Source organism: Ptychodera flava, chromosome 2 (genome assembly GCF_041260155.1).
Source record: "Ptychodera flava strain L36383 chromosome 2, AS_Pfla_20210202, whole genome shotgun sequence".
NCBI lineage: Eukaryota > Metazoa > Hemichordata > Enteropneusta > Ptychoderidae > Ptychodera > Ptychodera flava.
This window is the reverse complement of record NC_091929.1, coordinates 24,218,587-24,240,731: the sequence shown is the minus strand read 5'-3', so window position 1 is coordinate 24,240,731 and position 22,145 is coordinate 24,218,587. Positions and strand designations below refer to the sequence as shown.

At 38.3% G+C, this 22,145-nt stretch overlaps 2 protein-coding genes across 3 annotated transcripts; one reads left to right on the top strand and one right to left on the bottom strand.

Annotated features, from left to right (window-relative positions):
* The first annotated feature begins 179 nt into the window (after window positions 1-179).
* On the top strand, window positions 180-9,306 carry LOC139117488 (uncharacterized). 2 transcript variants are annotated; one of them, XM_070680647.1, is made up of 7 exons: window positions 180-233; window positions 3,456-3,792; window positions 4,803-4,859; window positions 5,258-5,356; window positions 7,096-7,221; window positions 8,080-8,206; window positions 8,624-9,306. In XM_070680647.1, the coding sequence occupies exons 2-7, from the start codon at window positions 3,562-3,564 to the stop codon at window positions 8,764-8,766; spliced, it is 783 nt and encodes a 260-aa protein (XP_070536748.1). In that variant the 5' UTR covers window positions 180-233; window positions 3,456-3,561; the 3' UTR covers window positions 8,767-9,306. The 2 variants fall into 2 exon arrangements, with proteins under 2 accessions (XP_070536748.1, XP_070536740.1); XM_070680639.1 differs by lacking the exon at window positions 180-233 and having other exon boundaries at window positions 3,243-3,792.
* LOC139117455 (uncharacterized) lies at window positions 9,151-16,979 on the bottom strand. The gene is made up of 8 exons (XM_070680580.1): window positions 16,626-16,979; window positions 15,441-15,739; window positions 14,274-14,440; window positions 13,205-13,319; window positions 12,590-12,753; window positions 11,863-11,953; window positions 10,341-10,508; window positions 9,151-9,464 (listed from the first exon to the last, which is right to left on the bottom strand). The coding sequence occupies exons 1-8, from the start codon at window positions 16,846-16,848 to the stop codon at window positions 9,351-9,353; spliced, it is 1,341 nt and encodes a 446-aa protein (XP_070536681.1). The 5' UTR covers window positions 16,849-16,979; the 3' UTR covers window positions 9,151-9,350.
* Between the last annotated feature and the right edge of the window lie 5,166 nt (window positions 16,980-22,145).

Below are 22,145 nucleotides of genomic sequence, written 5' to 3'. Positions count from 1 at the left end.
ATCTATCTATCTATCTATCTATCTATCTATCTATCTATCTATCTATCTATCTATCTATCTATCTATCTATCTATTTATCTCTATATTATTTACTCGGACAATACAGTCAGACAATGCACTTAGCCACAGCGCCTGCGCGTTAACACGTTGACGCCCATTTATCGGGTCTTGCAGTGATAACAATATTGACACAGTAAGACGACGCTATAACAAAGCCATTTCCAGCTGAACAGGTAGGTTGTTCAAGTGATTTTTTATCGAATTTGTGAACCTCTCTGACTGGAGACATATCTTTTGGCGCCGTTTTCGTTTTCAAGAACTCGTTGTGGATCAAGGCATATGGTTGACATGCACTGTTCTAGTGTCAAATGAATTCTGGTACGGGCTAGTCGTCAACACTCTGTTTGATATAGTCACTGACCCTCAAGAAAAGCCGAGGGTTTATGATATAGTGCAGTTACACAGCGCGTTCAAAGGGTTTGAATATTTCGTATTGTATTTGAACAGGACGGTTGGAATAGGAAAAGTAATTGTTCGTTGTCTACAAACAGAACATATACATGAATGTATATCAAAAAATTGCGCCATAAATTGTGAGGGAACATCATTCTTAACTTTTGTTTCCGAAATTGACAATTTAGCATAGCATTTGTCGAATGATATACTGTATCGATGTCATTTGTTTATATTTACCTATTTGTGAACACCGAAAACATAAGTATGGTCACCTGATCAGTCTATCTTCGTTACGTTATTTCATTAGTAATACTGGTACTTCAGTAAGAAAAACAAAATGTCCGCCGCAAGCAATTTTAGCTTAGTTTAGTTGCTTTATTTTCTATAAATCTTTTTATCTCGAGTCCTTTATGACGTGCAATATACAATATGACGCAAACAGTGGCATATATATTTGCACAACGTCAGGTTTTAGCCTGCACGTTTAATCAAGCTGTCGATTTCAAGGAGCCCTTATGGCCAGAGGTCATCTTAACTTGAAAACCGCAAAGGAATAATGTTTTGGGTTTTTTTTTCAAACAGCACAGGGGGTTATTCGACTCTATAAGTATCCACCCTGTCAAAAGCCATTTCAACGTACAAATATATAATATTCTGGGAAACAAAAATAATACTCATTCTCGTGAGTCCTTTCACTGCAATCTGAATGCAAATATATGTATTATCTGTCATATAGACATTTTGCCGTGGCAAGCGTTTAAAAGGCTTATCTTTCCATAAATTATGACCGTTTAGTGCACAAAAGAACAACTTCTGGGAGCCTTTGGTTGCTGTAGGTGCAAGTTAAATAAGTCAAATAAAAACCTGGCTTTTGTTGAGGGTTTCAATTTGTGCTATTACATGGCATTACTGTGGGCACCTTATGTATCAAAAGTTGCGCTTTACATTGCGAAGGAACATCATTCTTTACTTTTGTTTCCGAAATTGACAATTTAGCATAGCATTTGTCGAATGATATACTGTATCGATGTCATTTGTTTATATTTACCTATTTGTGAACACCGAAAACATAAGTATGGTCACCTGATCAGTCCATCTCCGGTACGTTATTTTCATCAGTAAAACTGACAGTTCAGTTAGAAAAACAAAATGTCCGCCGCAAGCAACTTTAGCTGAGGTTTAGTTGCTTTATTTGCTATAAATCTTTTTATCTCGAGTCCTTTACGACGTGCAATATATAATATGACGCAAACAGTGGCATATATATTTGCACAACGTCAGGCTTTAGCCTGCACGTTTAATCAAGCTGTCGATTTCAAGGAGCGCTTATGGCAAGAGGTCATCTTAACTTTGAAAACCGCAAAGGAATAATGTTGGTTTTTTTTCAAACACCACAAGGGGTCTCTCGACTCTATAAGTATCCACCCTGTCAAAAGCCATTTCAACGTACAAATATATAATATTCTGGGAACCGAAAATAATTCTCATTCTCGCAAGTCCTTTCACTGCAATCTCAATACAAATATCTGTATTATCTGTCATATAAACATACTTACACGGCAAGCGTATAAAAGGCTTATTTTTCCATAAATTGTGGTCGTTTAGTGCACAAATGAACAACTTCTGGGAACCGTTGGTTGCTGTAGGTGCAAGTTAAATAAGTCAAGTAAAAACCTGGCTTTTGTTGATGGTTTTAATTTGTGCTATTACATAGCATTACTATGGGCACCTTATATATCAAAAAATTGCGCTTTACATTGTGAAGGAACATCATTCTCTACTTTTGTTTCCGAAATTGACAATTTAGCATAGCATTTGTCGAATGATATACTGTATCGATGTCATTTGTTTATATTTACCTATTTGTGAACACCGAAAACATAAGTATGGTCACCTGGTCAGTCTTTCTCCGTTACGTTATTTTCATCAGTAAAACTGATACTCCAGTTAGAAAAACAAAAAGTCCGTCGCAAGCAATTTTAGCTGAGTCAACTACATGTCATGTTTGGTACGATTGATAGCTACGCCTAGAATATCTGTTTAGTCTTTTATCTCAAGTCCTATACGACGTGCAATATATCATACGACGCTAACAGTGGCATATATGTTTGCACAACGTCACGCTATAGTATGCACGTTCAATCGAGCTGTCGATTTCAAGGGAGCGCTCAGTCACTATGGCCAGGGGTCATCTAATTTCGAAAACTGCAAAGAAATAATGTTTCGGTTGGTTTTCAAACAGCACGGGGAGTCATTCGACTCTCATAAGTGTCCACCTTGTCAAAAGACATTTCAACGTACAAATACATTCTTGGTAACAAAAATAATTCTCAAGTCCTTTCACTGCAATCTCAATGCAAATATCTGTATATATTGCCATGGCAAGCGCATAAAAGGCTTATCTTTCCATAAATTGTGGTCGTTTAGGTCGTTTAGAGGGGCATTATATATTATATATATATATATATATATATATATATATAGAATATATATATATATATTATATATATATATATATATATATATATATATATTATAGGGTTATTCACAAAATACGGCCCTGTATGGACGAGGGCTCAGTGAGTGACGTATTGGACGAGCCGAAGGCGAGTCCAATACGTCACTCACTGAGCTATTACTATACACCTATATATATATATAATATATATATATATGTATATGTATATATGTATATATATATATATATATATATATATATATATATATATATATATATATATATATATATATATATATATATATATATATATATTAGATATAAGAAAAATTTGCCGGGAATAATAACTGAACGCTCCCTGACACAGTGAGGCGCCGTCTTATCGTGCTTATCATGGTTACAGTAACCTAACAATACATTCTCACGTGATAGTTTGTACACCCTATGACACAAAATTGCGATTTGAATGGGGAATACTTTTTGAACTTACATAGAAAATACATAAATTGTGTCCCATCATCACAAACGACGTCTGTTTCAGGTAATCCGCGCCTCTGGGACAAATATTTGGACTCGGATTTTTGCAACTAATTGTCCGAAAGTTCAATTGCACATTCTCATCCCAGCATCATCAATTCAGTGTAGACATGCAGCAGTCACAGCCAGCAGTACCTACATACCAAGTAGGACAGTACCAACAGCCACTTCTACAAACCCCAAGACAAGAACAAGGATCCCGTTTTTCTCACAAGGCAGCCGCTGGTATCGGCATTACCCAAATAATCCTCGGTGTAGCCTCGATAGTAGCCGGCACAGTCGCCGTCTGTGAGGAGTGTGCAATGAACGTGGCCGGCACTGGGATCTGGTGTGGACTTTTTGTAAGTAGCCACTGTCAGTATAAGTCTTGCATGTTAAGTTTTGATGGCTTGTATCTCAACATCTGATAGCAATTTTAATACCACACCTTGCTTTCCTCACAATTACGCACACATGCATTGGCTGATTCGCTCGAACAATTAATGATATTATCATTAATTGACTTATGATAAGTACATAATGTACTTATGATAAGTACATGCATATGTACTTATGATAAGTACATATGCATGTCAATTTGTTTCGGTGATACGATCCAATATGGCCCACTGACGGTGATTTCTTCACGATTTTGATGTGAGGAACATTTTTGTATACATACGTATACATATCAATTTCTGCATTGATACGATGTTATACGGCCACTGTATAGACGTTTCAATGCAACATTTAATGCCAAGATCCACTAATCGGACAAATCTGATCCCCATTTCATTAAAACTTTGATACGATAATCATGAGGCTTTGACGATGTTTTAAAATTACGTCACTACAATCATTCCGTCACTGTTTGTGCTATGTTTTAAGCGATTCCTCGCTGACGTACATGCATTATATGGACGCAATTAAAACTGATTTCATACAAAACAAAATATTTTTATGATTACATATATATATATATATATATATATATATATATATATATATAATATATATATATATATATATATATATATATATATATATATATATATATATGCACATCAAATTATTTTGTGATATGATCCAACATGGCCCATTAGGTGGCCATTCTATTATGCGGTTTTGTGTCTTGAGCCATTGGGCAGGCATTATTTATTAGTAGATCTAAAGTAATTTATCCTGGTACAAGGACAGTGTACTATGACGTGCGTACGCCTGTCAGTTTGGGTTGCATTGTCATCAGCTCACAATAACGTGTATCATGTAACAGCGTTGCCAGCCTAAAACTAGAAAGAAGCTTAAGAATATGGTTTGAATGGCAACCTGAACAAAGCGATCGCGTTTGTTTTTAATTTCTGTCCTTTTTCAGACCATAGTGACAGGCGCCTTGGGATGTTTATCTGCACGGAAGAAGAGCATCGGACCGGTAAGTACTAAATCTATGTGTGATCATGTCATGTGTATCTTGAAATATGTGATTATCCTGGTGTCGATCTTCTTATTTCACAAGGAGGTATCATGGTTTAGATGCCGACGGAACTCATGGTCGACGCCGCGAAGGCATGATTCTTTGTGAAATACCCTCAAGCAAGACTGATATTATAGTCCCTGTTTATTGGATGACGAATAAGTGTGTGATTTTTTTAACCAATTGCCACCAGATTGCACTTTAATTATTTAACGTTAATCCTTCATCTTTTGCGTACACAAGACAACCTTGTACAGAGTCATAGGCGGATTGTAACATGTGTTATGCATTTGTAGTGTAAACTTTACATCAGCTTTATAACCACTGTATTCTTCTTCTTCTTCTTCTTTTCTCAGATTGTAGCATCAATGGTCATGTCGATTATCAACGCTTCTGTGTTCTGCCCAATAATGCTGTCTTTAAATGTTCTAGCTATAACAATCTACTATTACGATGTATGTATTTATCTATGTACCATTGTGTGTATACGTATCTATCCATGTATGTTTGTTTGTTTGTTTGTTTGTTTGTGTGTACATATCCTTAGTTGCGAGTTAAACTCATTTGCATTTGTTTGTTGGCTTGTTTGTGTACTTATTGATATTAAAGGTATACAGTCACCTGTAATCTAAATATGCCCATATATGGTCAAAGGGGCGTTCATTGGTATTCAAAATGTCAATGTGAGGGCGCTGTTTTTAAAAAGCGGCCACCCGCTTAAAATCTGTGATTGGTTAGATTTTCTCTTTCCATGGTAACTGTGGCAAAATTGGAACAGGTGACAGTATACCTTTAAAGCCCCGTACAGGCAAATGAACTGTACGTTAGGTATTACTTTGTCTCGCAATAGCTTGACGACTGAGTAAAAGTGATTTCAACGATAGCCTTCCATAAATAATATAGTTTGTTTTTAAAGTTTCCTTCGAATTTTAAGTTATCGTATAATAAAACCATTGTTTGGGTAATGTTAGCAAACATTTTAGTCACCAGTTTCGCGAATCAGGTCACCACGACTGACCCGTTTGGTGCGTTGAATAATTTGTCGGTACGTTGAATATTGAATTATATGGATGGATTGTTGGAACTGCGCTCAAAGGTCGTATGGGACCCATACTACCAATGTCGTCGTAATAGACCCACTTTCGCTCGCAGTTGGCCCGCAGCTACCATGGCGGGGTTGACCTTTGACCCGCATAGCGACGCACGCTACCCCGCCAACAGATAGCTGCGTTTCCACAGCTAGTGACTACATAGCTGTGATATCGCAGCGGTACTTGTGGCGTATATCGAACGCGCTCGGGTCATTGGGGTCATCGCCACAGGGAATCAGGCGATGACCCAATGACCCGAGCGCGTTCGATATACGCCAAAAGTACCGCTGCGATATCACAGCTAGTCACCACAGGCGCTCCTTAGCTGAGATCTATTTTCGGATCGATCTATTGATCCATAGTGGATATGACCGCGGGCATATCCACTACGGGATCTATAGATCGATCCGAAAATCGATCTACTTAGCAGACTACCCAGCTAAGGAGCGCCTGTGGTTAGATACATAGCGGCCGCCGCGTAATATGCATAGAATAATTATTCTATGCATATTACGCGGCGGCCGCTATGTATCTGAACACCCGTAACTGTGACTGTAGTGACGTGCTGCATGGAGCCTCGACCAACAGTTTTACGCTAGCAAAATGGCGGTCTCCGGGTAGTCATGTCGGGTAAGGCTAGAAAAAAGGTGATATTTCAGTGAATTTTGAGCGGATTTCTGGTCGTGGTGAGTCCCTAATAACAAAGTTGTCGACGAGTGTTGGCAATTTGTAATTTGGATGGAAACTTTTTCGAAATATCGTCGAACAAACTTGCGCAAAGGGTGCTTGCGGCGGATTTGGACGTTAGTCTATGAAATATCCCTTAGCTGTGGTGGCAGGGTTAAAATCGTAAAAGTCAAAACCAGCCCATAAAAGGCAGGAATCCCGTCTGAAAACACCACAGCTATGGACGCAGCTAAAAGAGGAGCAAAATTAAAGGAAAACGATGACGGTTAATGAAACTATAATACGAGAAGAAAGTCGAAAGTTACGGTTCAATGACCTTTGACACACCATGTAACACCGTCAGAAATGTACGATTTAATTCAATTTGATCTACTGAAAATATATTGCTTGATTTCATTTTATTTCATGATTCACAGGGTGAGCCATGCAACGCAGTAGTGTTAATTATGGTGATCGCAGCTTTTCTCTCAGCTACGTTGGCCATCATCAATGCAGTTTTCTGCTGTATTGGGTGCTGTGGTATGAGAAGAGCGGCCCCACAGGTTAGAATGCCACTTTACTTTGTCTTCATTTACAACCACTTGCTCTATTTATTGTATCCTCCTTCTCCGAAACAATAAAAAGGCAATGTGTGGAATGCCTTTGCTACCTATATCGTAGAATTAAATTTATCAACACAGTACGCATTCCAAGACGTTAACTTGATTCAAGTTTATCGATGAACGCTTCATTATTTGAACCAAAATTCCACCAAAATTTCTGTTCACACTCTCATCAGATAGCTTGAGGAATCATTCGTTCGATAAATGCAATGAGTACAGAGTAATGCAGTGCTAGTGAGGATGGTGATAGACCTAAAAAAAATAATAGTCATGTAAGCGATTCACTTATCCAATTAAATCGGCTCCTAGTTAAGGCACAGGTTAAATGAACTATTTTGCTTAAAGGGTAAAGCGCGGAAGTACATGAGTGACACGATAGGGTCAATGACACCCAATATAATCAACAGATAAATAACGGTATGAGTCTCGCTACCAGCAATAAGATACGTACAAGTATACGGATGGAAATTTTGTGTGGTCTGACATCCAAAGCTGCAACACTACACCCTCGATATGTGTCGAGGGAACATGTAATTTAGATTAATTTTTTTGTAATTGTTTAAGAACGTCATCGACTTTCATATGTTTAAGCGGTTTCAATATGATAATTGATTGGCGTATTTTATCTAATGTTACTCATGAGTGAGAGGGAGACAGGTAGCTCGCAAGCCTGAACGAGCGTGGTTATTTTGAAAGAGGACCATTCCATTCACATATCAAGGTATATCTCAAGCGAGTTACGTTTCTTCTATGGTTAACCAATAATGTTGACACAATTACATCGTTCATTGCACACAGATAATATACGTCACTACACAAGAAGGAGCAATGGGAGCCACGAATATGATTTACTCAGTACAAGGAGTTCAACCTTCGGGAACAGTATACAGGACTCCAGCTACGGCACAGAATATGTATACAAACAGTGAGTATATATCCACCAGACTGAAGCCGTTTTAGCGTCTAAATATCACATTGTCCATCCCATCACCTGTAGCCACATGGCCCTTAAACGGTTATGACCAACAAATGACCAGTGCAGTGGGTACGTTAACTCGTATCTTTCCCAAGTGAGAGTTCACGTTGAAACGTTTAAAATCGCGACTGGGCCTAATGTATGTTGATTATCTATCGACGTTGACAACAAACCACACTGCAGCTCAATCAAATTATATTTACCACCATTTGACCCACACTACAAACATAGTTGTAAATTCTATAAACATTAACATCAGGAGTAAAGCTACCGAATTTGGATTGTGTAATAGAATAAGGTTTTTCTGTACGAATTTAATTTAGCTGCAGTAGTAAAATTTTACTACTTTATAAAATATGTTCACAGGCTTCCCGACCTCTCAACAACTTCTAACAGCACAAAGCCCTCCAGCCTATCAAATGAAAGGTGGCTTCACTATGGAGCAGACTGTCCAAGCGGTCCCGTCTTACCCTGCAGCGCCACCATACGGTCAAACAGTAAAGACTTAACGGGCGTGGAGTCAAGGTGCAACCAACGCTTCGAAGGATACAAAGTTACGAATATAGCAACGTTTAGAGATGTATGAACATTATCATCGATATTCTAGGTTTTCAAACATTTATCAAACCGTTTAAGTAAAACAAAGTGATACATCAAGTGGCGAAATTATAAAATGAATAATGTAGTTCCGTTTTTAATTGAAAACTAGGACTTGATGATGTCATGATCATTTACAGAACAACCATGGACTCATTATGATATTCATGGAAATCAGAAGCACAGAATCAGATATTGCGTGATTATTGACGTCATTTACAATCGCAAGTTTCATGGCTAAATTTTGATCAAACTTTTTATTGGACAATAAAAGATACTTTCTGTATAAATTCATGTTATATTTTTATGTAATACGACATTTATTAGATTAATCAAAAGCAAAAATGACAGTAACAAGTCATTTACATGTGAGTAAAGCGAGGACAAGTTTAATCAATAAAGTTGAACAAACTTTTCCTCAGGTCATCGATAATAAATCATACCAAAGCTCATTATTGACAATTTTCCTTGCATGGACATGTGGTACCCTTATCAGTCATTCTCCGTCATTTGGAACTTCAAGACAAGTCCTCATGACGTCATCTATCGTCTCTGCTCGGCGAATCACGCGCCACCGCTTGCCATCCACCATTATTTCTGCGGGTCTCAACTGCCAAAGAAGACAGACAAAATGGTTCCAATAAATAAAGTGCATGGTTTTACATTGCAAACTGCAAATACTATCACCGTTATATTATTAAAGGGAGTTCGGAAAGGGGGGTCGTCGGAACTCGGCTACAGTCTGCCAGGGACCCTACGACCGATGTAAACAGTGTATCTAGGGTACGTTTGGCGATTGATGAAAGTTAAAACATGTTTGTTCACAATGAATATCGTAGAAGTTAAATGTTGCAGCTATGTTGACTTGATGCATCTAGATCTGTCTGAAATACATTGTTTGTAAACGAGGAAGTTGCACTCGCGCATACGACGACCCCCTCCCTTTAAGGCACTTTAAAACTGAAAGTTTTACACTTCCGCTTATGCTTTAAAAAGAATATTATCCTTTATGATAAAGAGTAAGCATCAGGGATTACCGTGAAATGTTTGAGATTCGAGGAAAACATTACTGAAATTTTGTACCAATATTCGTATTCAAAATGGCCGCTTTGGCCGAGTTAATTACATGGGATAAAGTTAAAATTTCGATTTTCATAAAAAGATGATAAAAATTTTACTACTGTACATGCTGTAACGACGAGAGTTGACGGACTTAATTTAGCTGATTTTTTTTCATCGGCGATCGTTGTCCCTTACGCTTAATAGAATTACAATCAATGCAATACACAGATTTGTTTTATTTCTGCATGCATTATTATCATAAAAAAAATATAAATGGTGATACCATAGCCTCCAAAGCAAACAATAATTGTATCGAATTCACAGGAAATCGACTTTATTGTTGTTAAAAGTTAATTTCACTTCTGTTAGAGTTTGTATTAACTATATAATATTGGTTTATTTTGTACATGTATTACATACATACCCTCATATTGTAATTTGAAGAGAGTGAATAGCAATATGCACCAACATCTCTGACAGCAATACCGCAACCTTCGTGTGGCGGGCGTAGATGGCGCTCTTTACCGATAAAATCTGCACTTTCGCAAACTGGTCCAACCACATCAAATACCTGATCTGCGGCTGCGCCGCTCTGGAAGAGAATCGCAAAATGATAAAATTCATCGTTGGATAATTGTTTGGATTGAATTTTATTCGACGCGTCTATGCCTTCGGTGACGATGAATCTCAAATACGAACTAAATGCCGCTAATAATAGTACGGCGTATTGTCCATAATGCCCACAACAGAAAGGACGTTCGCAATTTCAAAAGCAATTGTAGCCCTTTGGTCCTTCGCTGGCTTCTGTCGTGTTGGCTCGATAGTGCCAGCCCGTTGCTACTACACTGTCGCACAACATTCTATGGCTCAAGTAAGTTAATGCATGGGTGTTTGTACCCATCAAGCCAAAAAGTAAGAAAATGATCAATTATCTTTAAAAACCACCAGATTTGATATTTGGCCTAATTATTGAAATTATTAAATCCTTTAAAAAAATGTCTGCCTAAATCTTGACGAGTTGTGTCACGTGACCAAATCTGATATTTTCCCGCCAAAATTTACGTCTTTATTAATTTTAATATTCCAACCGTAACCCGTTAAATTCCTTGATTTTCTCTGCACTTTTGAAACAACATCTATCATATTCTTTCAAAAATACATGGCACTCATGAAACTCTTATCTATGCTTCTTTCTGACATTCAAAACATTCATGTAAAACGTCAAAAATATTGTATTTGTTGCTTTTTGTGAAGAAATGTTATTCAAAATTCAATAATTTTGCATCTGCCAGTAGTTTTAACACAAGTTTCTATCCCATTTTACATAATTGGTAATAATATTTTAAATATTTTGATGTTTAGCTGTTGGAATGTTCAGTATTTGCAATATACAATTTTGGCGGGAAAATAACAGATTTTGGTCACGTGACCTGACTTAGGTAATTTATTATGATAAATTTCAACTTAATCAAATGCGAAACATATTTTTGGCAATTTTCACAATTTTCTGACCAGGTCTGATTAAAAAGTATGTTCAAACTCATTTTACATGTAAGTAAGCCTTTGCCCGTGCATTAACATACCTGAGGGCTTTTTATACGTTAAACTTTGTGTACTTGAGCATACCAACTTTACATGTCGTTGAGTGGTTTGGTGGTTTGTTTTGGTTTTTTTTGTTTCGTTTTCGTTGTTTTTGTGTTTTGTAGTTGTTGTTGTTTTTTTTTTGTTCTGTTAGGTCGGCAGATCTACGTAACTGAATCTTCAGGATAAGCATGCCCTTTCTACTTGACGCCATGCGGGATGAATCCGCGCTGAATGAAAAATACAGATATTACATTTGTGTTCACTGTCTCTCCCTTGCCTTTGGAATCAGTGAAAAGTTTAGTCCGCTCTTTCACGATATACAATTCTCTGACAATGATGTAATACCCTTCGGAATAACCCACCTGGGTTGGTTCTATGAGTTGTATATGATGATAGGCTCCATATATACTCGGTCTCAATACTTCAGTCATCGATGCGTCCACGACTATAAAACTAAATTGAAATTTTTCTGAATGAGTTATATCGACCCTTTATAGGAAGCAATCACGTGAATTCTCATCTTAATAATTTAGATCGCCAACCCGCATAAGAAATGCAGACCCGTTGTTCATTATTTCTAACAAAGTGCACAGACTCGGATAAGTACAATTCTAAAGCTTGTTATTACTACTATATAGGCCTATTAAAAAGTTTTCGACTTGTACCATTTTGATCTTGTTTTTTATTTTCCCCGTTCTCGGACCAGAGGTCAAAGAAGGACGCTATTTTGGGGCTCAAGGTGATCTGAGATTTCAGAAATATGGTGGTACGCAAATTATATTAATACAATACCATCATGTTTAAGGAAGGGTGTTTCGCAATTTCAATATGAATCTTTCAGTAAATGAGTACATCAAATTCAAAATTTGTGAAAAGAAGTTAAAATAATTAATATGTGAATCATTTTACAATTATTGAGCTTTAGAGAAACCTCAATTCTCAGGTCCTAATACACTTTCCTCCTTACGTTATATTCTTTTTTTTTCTGTGATAAATGTGATTTTGCTCAAACGTACTTCCAAACTATTCCACAGCAACAATTTAGACTGTGCTTAATACAAAAGTTCGAGTGATCAATGGTTCGGGTACCTTTTCTTTTCGTTGTTTTTTAAACCGATCACCTTGGTAACCAAGATGGCGGCATTCCCGACGATGGATCTTCCAGGTTCCAGGACTGTACATAGATTGCATCCCTTCAGTTTTTCAGCGATTGATTCTATGAAATCTGATGTACTCGGCATTTTGTCCTCTTTCTGGAGAGAGAGAGAGAGAGAGAGAGAGAGAGAGAGAGAGAGAGAGAGATAGAGAGAGAGAGAGAGACAGACAGACAGACAGACAGACAGAGATTGTGTACATGTTACGTTTTTAAACGTATATACTCACCTGTAACCTAAATATGCCCATATATGGTCAAAGGGGCGTTCCTTGGTATTCAAAACGCCCATGTGAGGGCGCTGTTTTTAAAAAGCGGCCACCCGCTTAAAATCTGTGATTGGTTAGATTTTCTTTCCATGGTAACTGTGGCAAAATTGGAACACGTGACAGTATACCTTTAACGTCATTAATGTTATTTTTTCTGTTTACATTCTATTGGTACTGTAACAATATCGGTGGATATGTGTACCTACTATGATGTCAGGAGCACAGTACATTTGACATGCGTACAATTTCTATGAATTATAGCATATGCAGAGTGAGCATCACCTGTACATATTTTTCATAGTTAATCCCGAGACCGCCTCCTATGTTTAGATACTTCGGGTCAAAACCCCACTCTTTCACTCTGTTTATCAAACTGAGCATAATATCAACCAAGGACCTGTAAAAAAGTAAAACACAAAATCACAAGTTAATATTATTAGTCACAAATATTCATAATTTCTCTCACACCCTGTAACTGCTCGAATTTCGAATTTCTTAGTCATATGTGTGAATCGTTGCCAGTTGCTATTTCATTGTCGATAATCAAACATTACAAAGACTCGGAATGTTAGGCTTTTAGCTTCAAACGGCTGCGCTGAAAATTTGCAGAAATTAATCGTACCTATACCCACAGTTCTGAGATGTTTGGCACAAGTTGCAAAAGTTTGTAATATCGAGTACACTATGAGCGCTTTATGAATGCTCGACGTTGAAAATAAATCTCATATTTGCTTACATGAACAAAGTTTATCGACACACTGCGAATAACCGAAAATGATTATGATCTATAGGATACAGTCGTCGAAAATGCTCTCAAAGATCGTATGGGACCCATACGACCAATGGCAACACTGTATCCAAGGTACGATGGTGATTGATGAAAGTTAAAACATGTCTGTCATAATCTGCATCGTATAATTTAAATTTTGTAGCTATGATGATGAGGAGATACATCTAAATATCGTGCACGAAATACATTGTTTTTATTAAAACTAGAAACTCGCACAGGCGCAGTTCCGACGACTGTTTCCCATTAAGTGACAACATAAAAAAGCTACACATAATTTACTATGTGATACATGATAACTCTCTTCTACTTTTGTCTCATCAGGGCTGTTTTTTACGAAAAGTTACCACGATGATCTGAGCCATAAAGAGTCGGGGTAACTGGGTCGTAACAAATTTGCATTTATCCATAAATGGTGAACGAGGCGTGAAATCTGCATAAGAACGTCTGGCGCTATACCAGTGGGGCGCACTTGCTTGTACGTGGCTTCGAAATGGCAGTGATTGGCTAGCATAGAAACAGGCACTGAATTCTGTTAAGGTTCACTCTGAAATTAAAACTTACTGAAATACGTCAATCTTGCTGATGGTTGAACCCAAGTGGCAATGTAGACCAATCAGATCGAGCCATGTGGCGTGTAGTTTGACAACATCCAAGGCTTTATCGAAATCTTTCATTTGAATACCAAATTTCGTCTCTGCAAGCCCCGTCGAAATATATGGATGTACGTCCTGGAAGGAAGGAGAAAAGTTTGTGAACCTCCAGATTTTTTGTTATTTTGATTTGAATGTGTTTGTTTGTTTGTTTGTTTGTTTGTTTCTTCCTTGCAAAGCAAACTCGTCTGACAGTAAAGGTACCCTGCCATCATTGATATGTAATGAAGGAACAAATATAGATGTACGTTCGTTGAACAGGTGAATATAGTACGAGAAGACTTAAAAAACAGCTGTCTCAGTGAGTTTTTGTAATTGCTGGGAATAAGAAGTGATATTTTTATTGTTACGACCATTTCCATACCTTGTAACGTTTTACTTGTCTAAGGAACTGGCTAAAGGTCGAATGTGCCTCGGGACATATTCGGACCCCAAAATTTTTTTACAATTCTTTTCTGATCTACTACTTTTCCTTGCCAATTTTAAAGCTCTTAGAGTAAGAAAAATCTTTACCCTGTTAGTTTTCTGAAAATCAAAACTTCTATTGGGCCTGGAGATAACACAGGGATGGCGCCCATGTGTCAAATTTATGTAAATGGCCTGAAGACAAAAAAATTCATTCACTAAAAATATCTGTAAATATCGGGTAATTTGTTGCACTGGTACCAAAGTATGCACGATGACCTCTGAACTTATTATTGATTTGGTACAGAAATCATCAAAAATTTCATTGAGGAACATTCAAGCAAAAGTTTTAGTCTTTCACTTTTGAACTACCTTAAAATGATACAGTCGTCAGAACTGCACTAAAAGGTCGTATGGGACCCATACGACCAATGTAAACACTGTATCCAAGGTAAGATGGTGATTGATGAAAGTTAAAATATGTCTGTCATAATCTGCATCGTATAATTTAAATGTTGCAGCTATGATGAGGAGGTGCTTCAAGATATCGTGTACGATGTTCATTGTTTGTAAATAAGGAACTCGCACAGGCGCAGTTCCGACGACTGTTTCCCTTTAAGTGAATAGTTTTTCGGCCTATAGAATTATTTTGGGAGTCGGTTCCCTTACTGACCGGATCAATGTCTGGGTTTATCCTCAGAAGAATTCTTGCTCTCTTTCTCAGCTTCTCACAGACTTCATTGATATGGTTGAGGTCGAATAGTGAGTCCGCATTAATCATGACGTCATGCTCCACAGCAAGTTCGATTTCCCACCTGTCTTTACCGTTTCCGTTGTAGATGAGTTTGTCAGCGGTAAAGCCCACCTTGAGGGCGCACTTCAGTTCGTTACCACTGACAAGTACTGCTGTGCAGCCGTGACTTTTGAGAAGTCGTAGGATTTCTAGGTTGTTGTTTGCCTTCATGGAAAATCCTGTGGAAAACAATGATATGTATTTTTTGTAAAAGCAGGGTTTTAAAACCTAATGATAAAGCTAGCTCGGTAATACTAAAAAACTCTTACTATCACCGAGCGTACAGTGTTTCGAGTGCCTGTGACCAGGTTAAAACATGAAATTATGATATAAAACTTCAAAATTTACATATCCTTATCTCTTTGAATGAAACACTTCACCAGCAGCTGTTATTGGAATGTGATTCCTTATCAAAAATCGCTCGCCATTTATGTTGCTCTGCCACAAAAATTCGAGAAACAAACTTGTTTATCTGGCCTAAATTGAAAGTAACTTTCATTATTGATCCGAAGTTTATCGATACTTGTTACTCGGCAAAGTGTGTTAACCCATTCTGGAGCCTGTAGAGAACATGAATTATTCATTGTCTTGTTTTTGTGAAAATCGAAAATGTATTTCAACTCCATGGAATATACACATAAGATAGCGGCACTTTGTAATATCAAATATCAGTATACGTATAGCTGTTTATATTTATTTCTCATATCCAATAATTGGCATGGTGACCACTGATTTAGTATCTGTGATTATTCCTTTCCTTGAGTAAAGGACGAGCAAAACGTCCCATGTTTTCGTTTCCTAGTTTCGAATACTGTATGGCCTTTAAATGACCTCTTTCTTGTTAAACACCACCCGTTCACGGAGGTTAGTTCGCAGCTTAAATCTACTCAGTCTGCAGGCTTCATGCAGCAGGAACTTAAATGTGAAATGTTCTCAATCCAGGAAGTATGGTGCATAGTCTCAGATTATCGTTGTACAGATATCTGTCCTTGAACTTAGTTGTCGAAGGAACAAGGAAATTATTGACGTGCATATGTGAAATGTATTCTGTGTATTGTAACCTACCTAACAGGTACGGTATGCCATGGCGTCGGAGGGCGTCCGTGTACGACCTGACGTTGTGCTCGATCTGCGCTTTGCTGTACAAGTAAAATGGGCTTGAGTAGTCTGTTGTTTTGGCTAATTCCTCGCAGATGGCCTTCACTTTCAACTCTTCACAGTACAGAAACCCATCCTCCTTGCAGCGAAACTGGTCTGAGTCTCTTGTCGGAGGACGTTGAGTGTCCATTTTTCACAAGTGAGACACGCAAGTGAGACCCGTGGTGCAACAGTAGAAACAGCAAACGTCATATTCAGTGATGATTAATTGTTCCGAGAAGGACTAGGCCTACGCCATTTTATAACTCTTGACCTGGTTTAGGCCTACATTGTGTATGACCTCCTCTCGGTTACGGTTGCTAGTTAGTGGGAAGTAACGGACCCGTGCGAGCGGACGATGCCTTGAGCAAAGCACTTTATTCACCATTGCTTTATTCACCATTGCTTCTCCTAAATTAAATGATGAACTTTCCTGACTAAAAGTCTATGATTTAGAAACCGCACATCTCCTATAGTAGGCCTAAGGTAGAACGCACCTCGGGGACAGAAATTCGAGCTTTCAAATTTTATCAATTTTCTTCTGACCTACCACTTGTGGGGGCTCATTTTAAAGCTCTCGGCCAAAGAACAGTTTTCATGGTCTTAGTTTTTCGGAAATCGAAAATTTTATTTTTTCCCATATAATAGAGTTAACACAGGGATGGCGGCCATTTTGGATTTCAAATATCGAGAAATCGCAAGTTATTTGTCTCTCTAGTACCAAAGTTTGCATGATGACCCCTGATTTTTATTCTTGCTTTGGTAAGAGAATGGTTGAAAGTTTCACTGAGGAAAGTTTGAGCAAACGTTTAAGTCTTTCACTTTCGAGGTGCATATTACCTCAAGGCAGCTGTGATGTCGCAGCGGTACTTGTGGCGTATATCGAACGCGCTCGGGTCATTGGGGTCATCGCCAGGAATTGTGGCGATGACCCCAATGACCCGCGCGCATTCGATATACCCACAAGTACCGCTGCATTATCACAGCTAATTTTAAGGTAGCCAACCAAAGAGTGATGGGTACCTGTTAGGGGTGGACCATTTGATATCCCGGGGGTCTGGAAGATTGAAGAGGTTGCATTTTTTTCGTACCTGATCCACTGTTCAATTTTTTTTTCACTCTCTGATTAGGCCTACCGGTAACTCATGTATTAAAACATGCATATTCAACATGCGACGGCAGTACCACTACTCCTATACTTTCCAAAGTATAGGAGAAGTGGTACTGCCGTATGCTGAACGTACTTTATAGGCTGAGTAAATTAGAAAGTTACAAAAGATATAGGGTATGACAATTCTTACCGTTTATGTGTGGCGCAGATGGGGTTAAATGGTTATTTACATGCGACATGTGCAAATTTATTCATCCGCTACTACCAAACCACGCTACGAACAACACTGGGAGCTATCTGTACAACTCAAGTTTAGAGAGAGAGAGAGAGAGAGAGAGAGAGAGAGAGAGAGAGAGAGAGAGAGAGAGAGAGAGAGAGAGAGAGAGAGAGAGAGAGAGAGAGAGAGAGAGAGAGAGAGAGAGAGTGCTTTACATTTCAATATGACAGAAATAATAACTGAACATGGCGACTTCACCTCTTCCAGCATAGACCCTCCTTCAGAGTCTAAGAATCAAACCACTCTGATTCCCCTCAACTTCACAATTTGAAATATTCATCCATCCATCCATCCATCCATCCATCCATTCATTCATTCGTTCATTCATTCATGCAATTAACTCAAGGAAATTTCAAATTTAAGATTGCACAAAGTCCGCATTCGTTTAATATACATCCGTATTCGTTTAATATACATCAATGTGTATGAACCTCGAGGCAATATCTCTTTGATCAGTCAACAACTAAGAATGAAAGATCCGAAGATCGAGGCCCGGGATCGAGGACGCTCTCCTCGCTCCCCTCCTATTGGGGGTGGGAGTGGGGATGGGGTGGAGAGCGCCCTCGAGCGACGGATCTTTCAGCCTACAACTGAGCGAACAAGTGCCTCTTTGTGAAAATGCTGGTGACGTCACGGGAATCTTTAAACCAAAAGAGCTGTACCTTTTTCCACTTTTTCGATAACATGGTTTGAAACCAGATGCAAATGCTTTACCATGTAACCACAGAAAGTTTTCCAAATATTGGCGACGAACGCAAAACTTAGATTTAAACGGCCAAATAATGTTGGAGTTGCAACTCAAATATGGCCATCGACCAAATCCCTTACCAATTAAGGAATTAAACCGTGATATTTTAAAGGCATTATGGGTCAATTTTCCAAAACATCTCTCCGAAGATTGTATGGTACATTTCGGTACGTAAAATGCAAAAGACAAAGCTAATGGGGCTTTAACGTTGGTTGGTATACACTACACAAAGATAGCAGCTCACGATATTACCTAAATGCGGTATGTATTAAAACCCTTTATCAGTGATCTGGCAAAACAAGCAAAGACACTGTGAATCCTAAAGGTGTATGTTTAATATATCTTTTCAACGTGTGATATACAATGACAAACTGTGTATACATAAAGTTTAAGATCATAATACACTGGGATCGAAAAAACATGCCTTGAAGTATTTATCGAATTGTGTTTAGGCAAGTTTGACATTGAAAAAACATCGATATGATGAAATTTATGATAATAACATTACATTACTTTGTTCTCTTTTACAAAGCGTTGTAGTCAACATATGTTCAAAGTCGCATGTCAAAAATCTGAATCAAAATACATGATTACTAGTCTTGTTTCACAATTCAATGATAAAACCAAATGCATTGTAGTTCACAATATTCCAGGATATTCACGATTTTCAGCAGATGATTATTGGTAAACTGGCACAGCACTAGGTTCTCTTGTCAATTTTATATGTAGAACCAATTGTTATGAGGCAGAAAACAGGATAGACGACGGCAAACGCGTTCAACATTAAGGTCATGGTCATCCCAAAGTATCTGTGCAGTGGATTTCGGCAATAGCCTATCCAGAACGCAATCCTGGAAACAACGAAGAGGACAGCCAAAACAGGAATAAAACGCATTCCATTGTCGTCCAGGAATGTGACCAGAGCTATCTTTCCCAGGAAACTTAGGACCACTTGTTCCAGAGTGTTCTGCAGGTAACGTAGGTGTACATCGATGAGTCCCCGATCTTTGGTAGCCAACGGGTTTATCTGTGCACTGTCGAAACGTTTGAACGCGACAAAGATAACACCAGCGAACAAGGTCAACAATTCTAAAGCCTCCCACCGGACGGTGAACACCAGACGATCTCGCAAACTGCTTGGCGGTTTTAGTCTCGGCACTGGAAACAGGTTGGACATCGCTAGGCACGTTCCCACCACAGTCATGGCAGCCATCGCTTGAAAACGGACGCTTCGTTGGTCACGGGTGTATAGTGGCTCGGAATTTGACGCCATGACTGGTCAGAAAGTCAGCAAACGACAAAATGTGTCGGATGTGTTTTGGCGCGAAAGATAAAAACATGTCACGTGTTAGTTTAGGATAACCTGGAGTGAGATTTGAAATACGTAAATTTACACAGATTATTAACAGGAGCGAGTGCGAGTAAACAGTACTTTGACCTATCCCATCTTTCTGCCATCCTTTCTTGCCTTTGTAATTCTGATCATCAACCAGTGCCTTCGCACAGATGGTAAATATTTTTTAGTAAAAACTGTGGGTCTATATGGCAATGATAAAACAAAGTCGGGTCGAACATTGACGCCGGTAAAGAGTCACATTTTAATTAGTAGGTTAATGTTTTGCTAGTTTTGAAGTGGAGTGGCCTCGGACATGGAAAAGTACTTAAAGACGACCCCCTCCCTCGGACACTTTTTTTGCCAAAGCAAATGGGTCAAACTTAAAATGTCATAAAAAGGCATTACAATGTATGCTGAGACCCATAATTTTAAATTTGCACATCATCTTGCCTGTCTCGACTTTTAGTGAGGTACAGTTATTGTCAGTTATTTGTCAATATTCTGCTATGTCATATTGAAAATTACTTCGTTTCTCTTTCCATTAAAGGGATACAGTCGTCGGAACTGCGCTCAAAGGTCGCATGGGACCATACGACCAATGTAAACACTGTATCCAGGTACGATGGTGATTGATGAAAGTTAAAACGTGTCTGTCATAATCTACATCATATAATTTAAATGTTGCAGCTATGATGATGAGGTGCATCTAGATAGTTATTTATTTATTTATTTTTATTATTTATTTATTTTTTGTTATTATTATTTATCCCGTACTTGCTGACTTATTTCAAGTTACCTCGCAAACATGATCAAATCCTCTACAGCACCTTCATCCATGAGCTTACGCCGTAATAAAATGAAACTATTGGACAGAGTCCAGCAAACATCTGTTGTCTTTCACAGAGCGAACACCACAGGCGCTCCTTAGCTGGGTAGTCTGCTAAAGAGATCGATTTTCGGATCGATCTATTGATCCCGTAGTCGATATGCCCGCCACTGCAACTGCACTGCAACTGTGAGTATTTAGGTTGCAGTGGCGGGCATATCGACTACGGGATCAATAGATCGATCCCAAAATTGATCTCCTTAGCAGACTACCCAGCTAAGGAGCGCCTGTGATGAACACCATGACAACGGCTGATCTCGTCAGGACAAGGGCATTAGGATTTGAACTATGAGATCGTATGTAATTAACGACCATAGAAGACACATAAAAAGATGATAACACCAACAAACAGATTATATCGCTGTTCTGCAGTGAAAACAAAAACAAAAGATTTCTCTCCTTTGTAGATTGAGGACGCACGACAACTAGCAACAACCTGCCAGTGAGGCATAAAGTGAATGACTGTGAAGCAATGAAGTAGTGTGAAACATTCTAGTTTACCTTTAGATTTCGGTCAAATTAGTAAAACAACCGTTTAGCATAGCAGTGAAGTGGAGTAAACAAGGTGAAACCCAAAAGGCCAGGCATCCAAAGAATGCAGAGTTTTCAAACTTGCTGGAAATTGATGGTCAAAGCTGCACTATAATCTCATATTTCTAGGAAAATTGCAATTTACAGAATTTAACTACACGCACAATTATAACCATGGATCATTTTTCTGACGTGAATTTCATTGATTTATTTTGATAACCACGTTGACATCAAAACTTCTACTGACAGCATGCTTCCTTTGCTGCTCAACATTCATCGATCAACTACTGAGGGCGCTATTCTTAAGCCTCAACACAATTTTAGTTGGGGTACTGGCCAGGTATATTTAATAGTTAATAGCACAGTTAAAACAGCCTATTCAATTTGGGTGCCAAAATTTTGCGACGAACATACTTGTTTTTGTTTGTTCAATCAATGTAAACATTTCCTGCCCCAGACACAAACACCACTAGACATACATTGATGCTTACAATTTATGCATACAAGGAGTAAACATAAACATTCAAGCACGCACAAACACACACACACACATACACTA

Excerpts from the sequence above, each read along its gene's own strand:
- LOC139117455 (XM_070680580.1), bottom strand. The coding sequence starts at position 16,848 with ATGGACACTCAACGTCCTCCGACAAGAGACTCAGACCAGTTTCGCTGC. Across the intron at positions 14,441-15,440 it reads TAAACCCAGACATTGATCCG|GACGTACATCCATATATTTC; the intron begins GTCAGTAAGGGA and ends CCTTCCTTCCAG. Across the intron at positions 9,465-10,340 it reads CTTCAAATTACAATATGAGG|TTGAGACCCGCAGAAATAAT; the intron begins GTATGTATGTAA and ends CTTCTTTGGCAG.
- LOC139117488 (XM_070680647.1), top strand. The coding sequence starts at position 3,562 with ATGCAGCAGTCACAGCCAGCAGTACCTACATACCAAGTAGGACAGTAC. Across the intron at positions 3,793-4,802 it reads GGATCTGGTGTGGACTTTTT|ACCATAGTGACAGGCGCCTT; the intron begins GTAAGTAGCCAC and ends GTCCTTTTTCAG. Across the intron at positions 8,207-8,623 it reads ACAGAATATGTATACAAACA|GCTTCCCGACCTCTCAACAA; the intron begins GTGAGTATATAT and ends ATATGTTCACAG.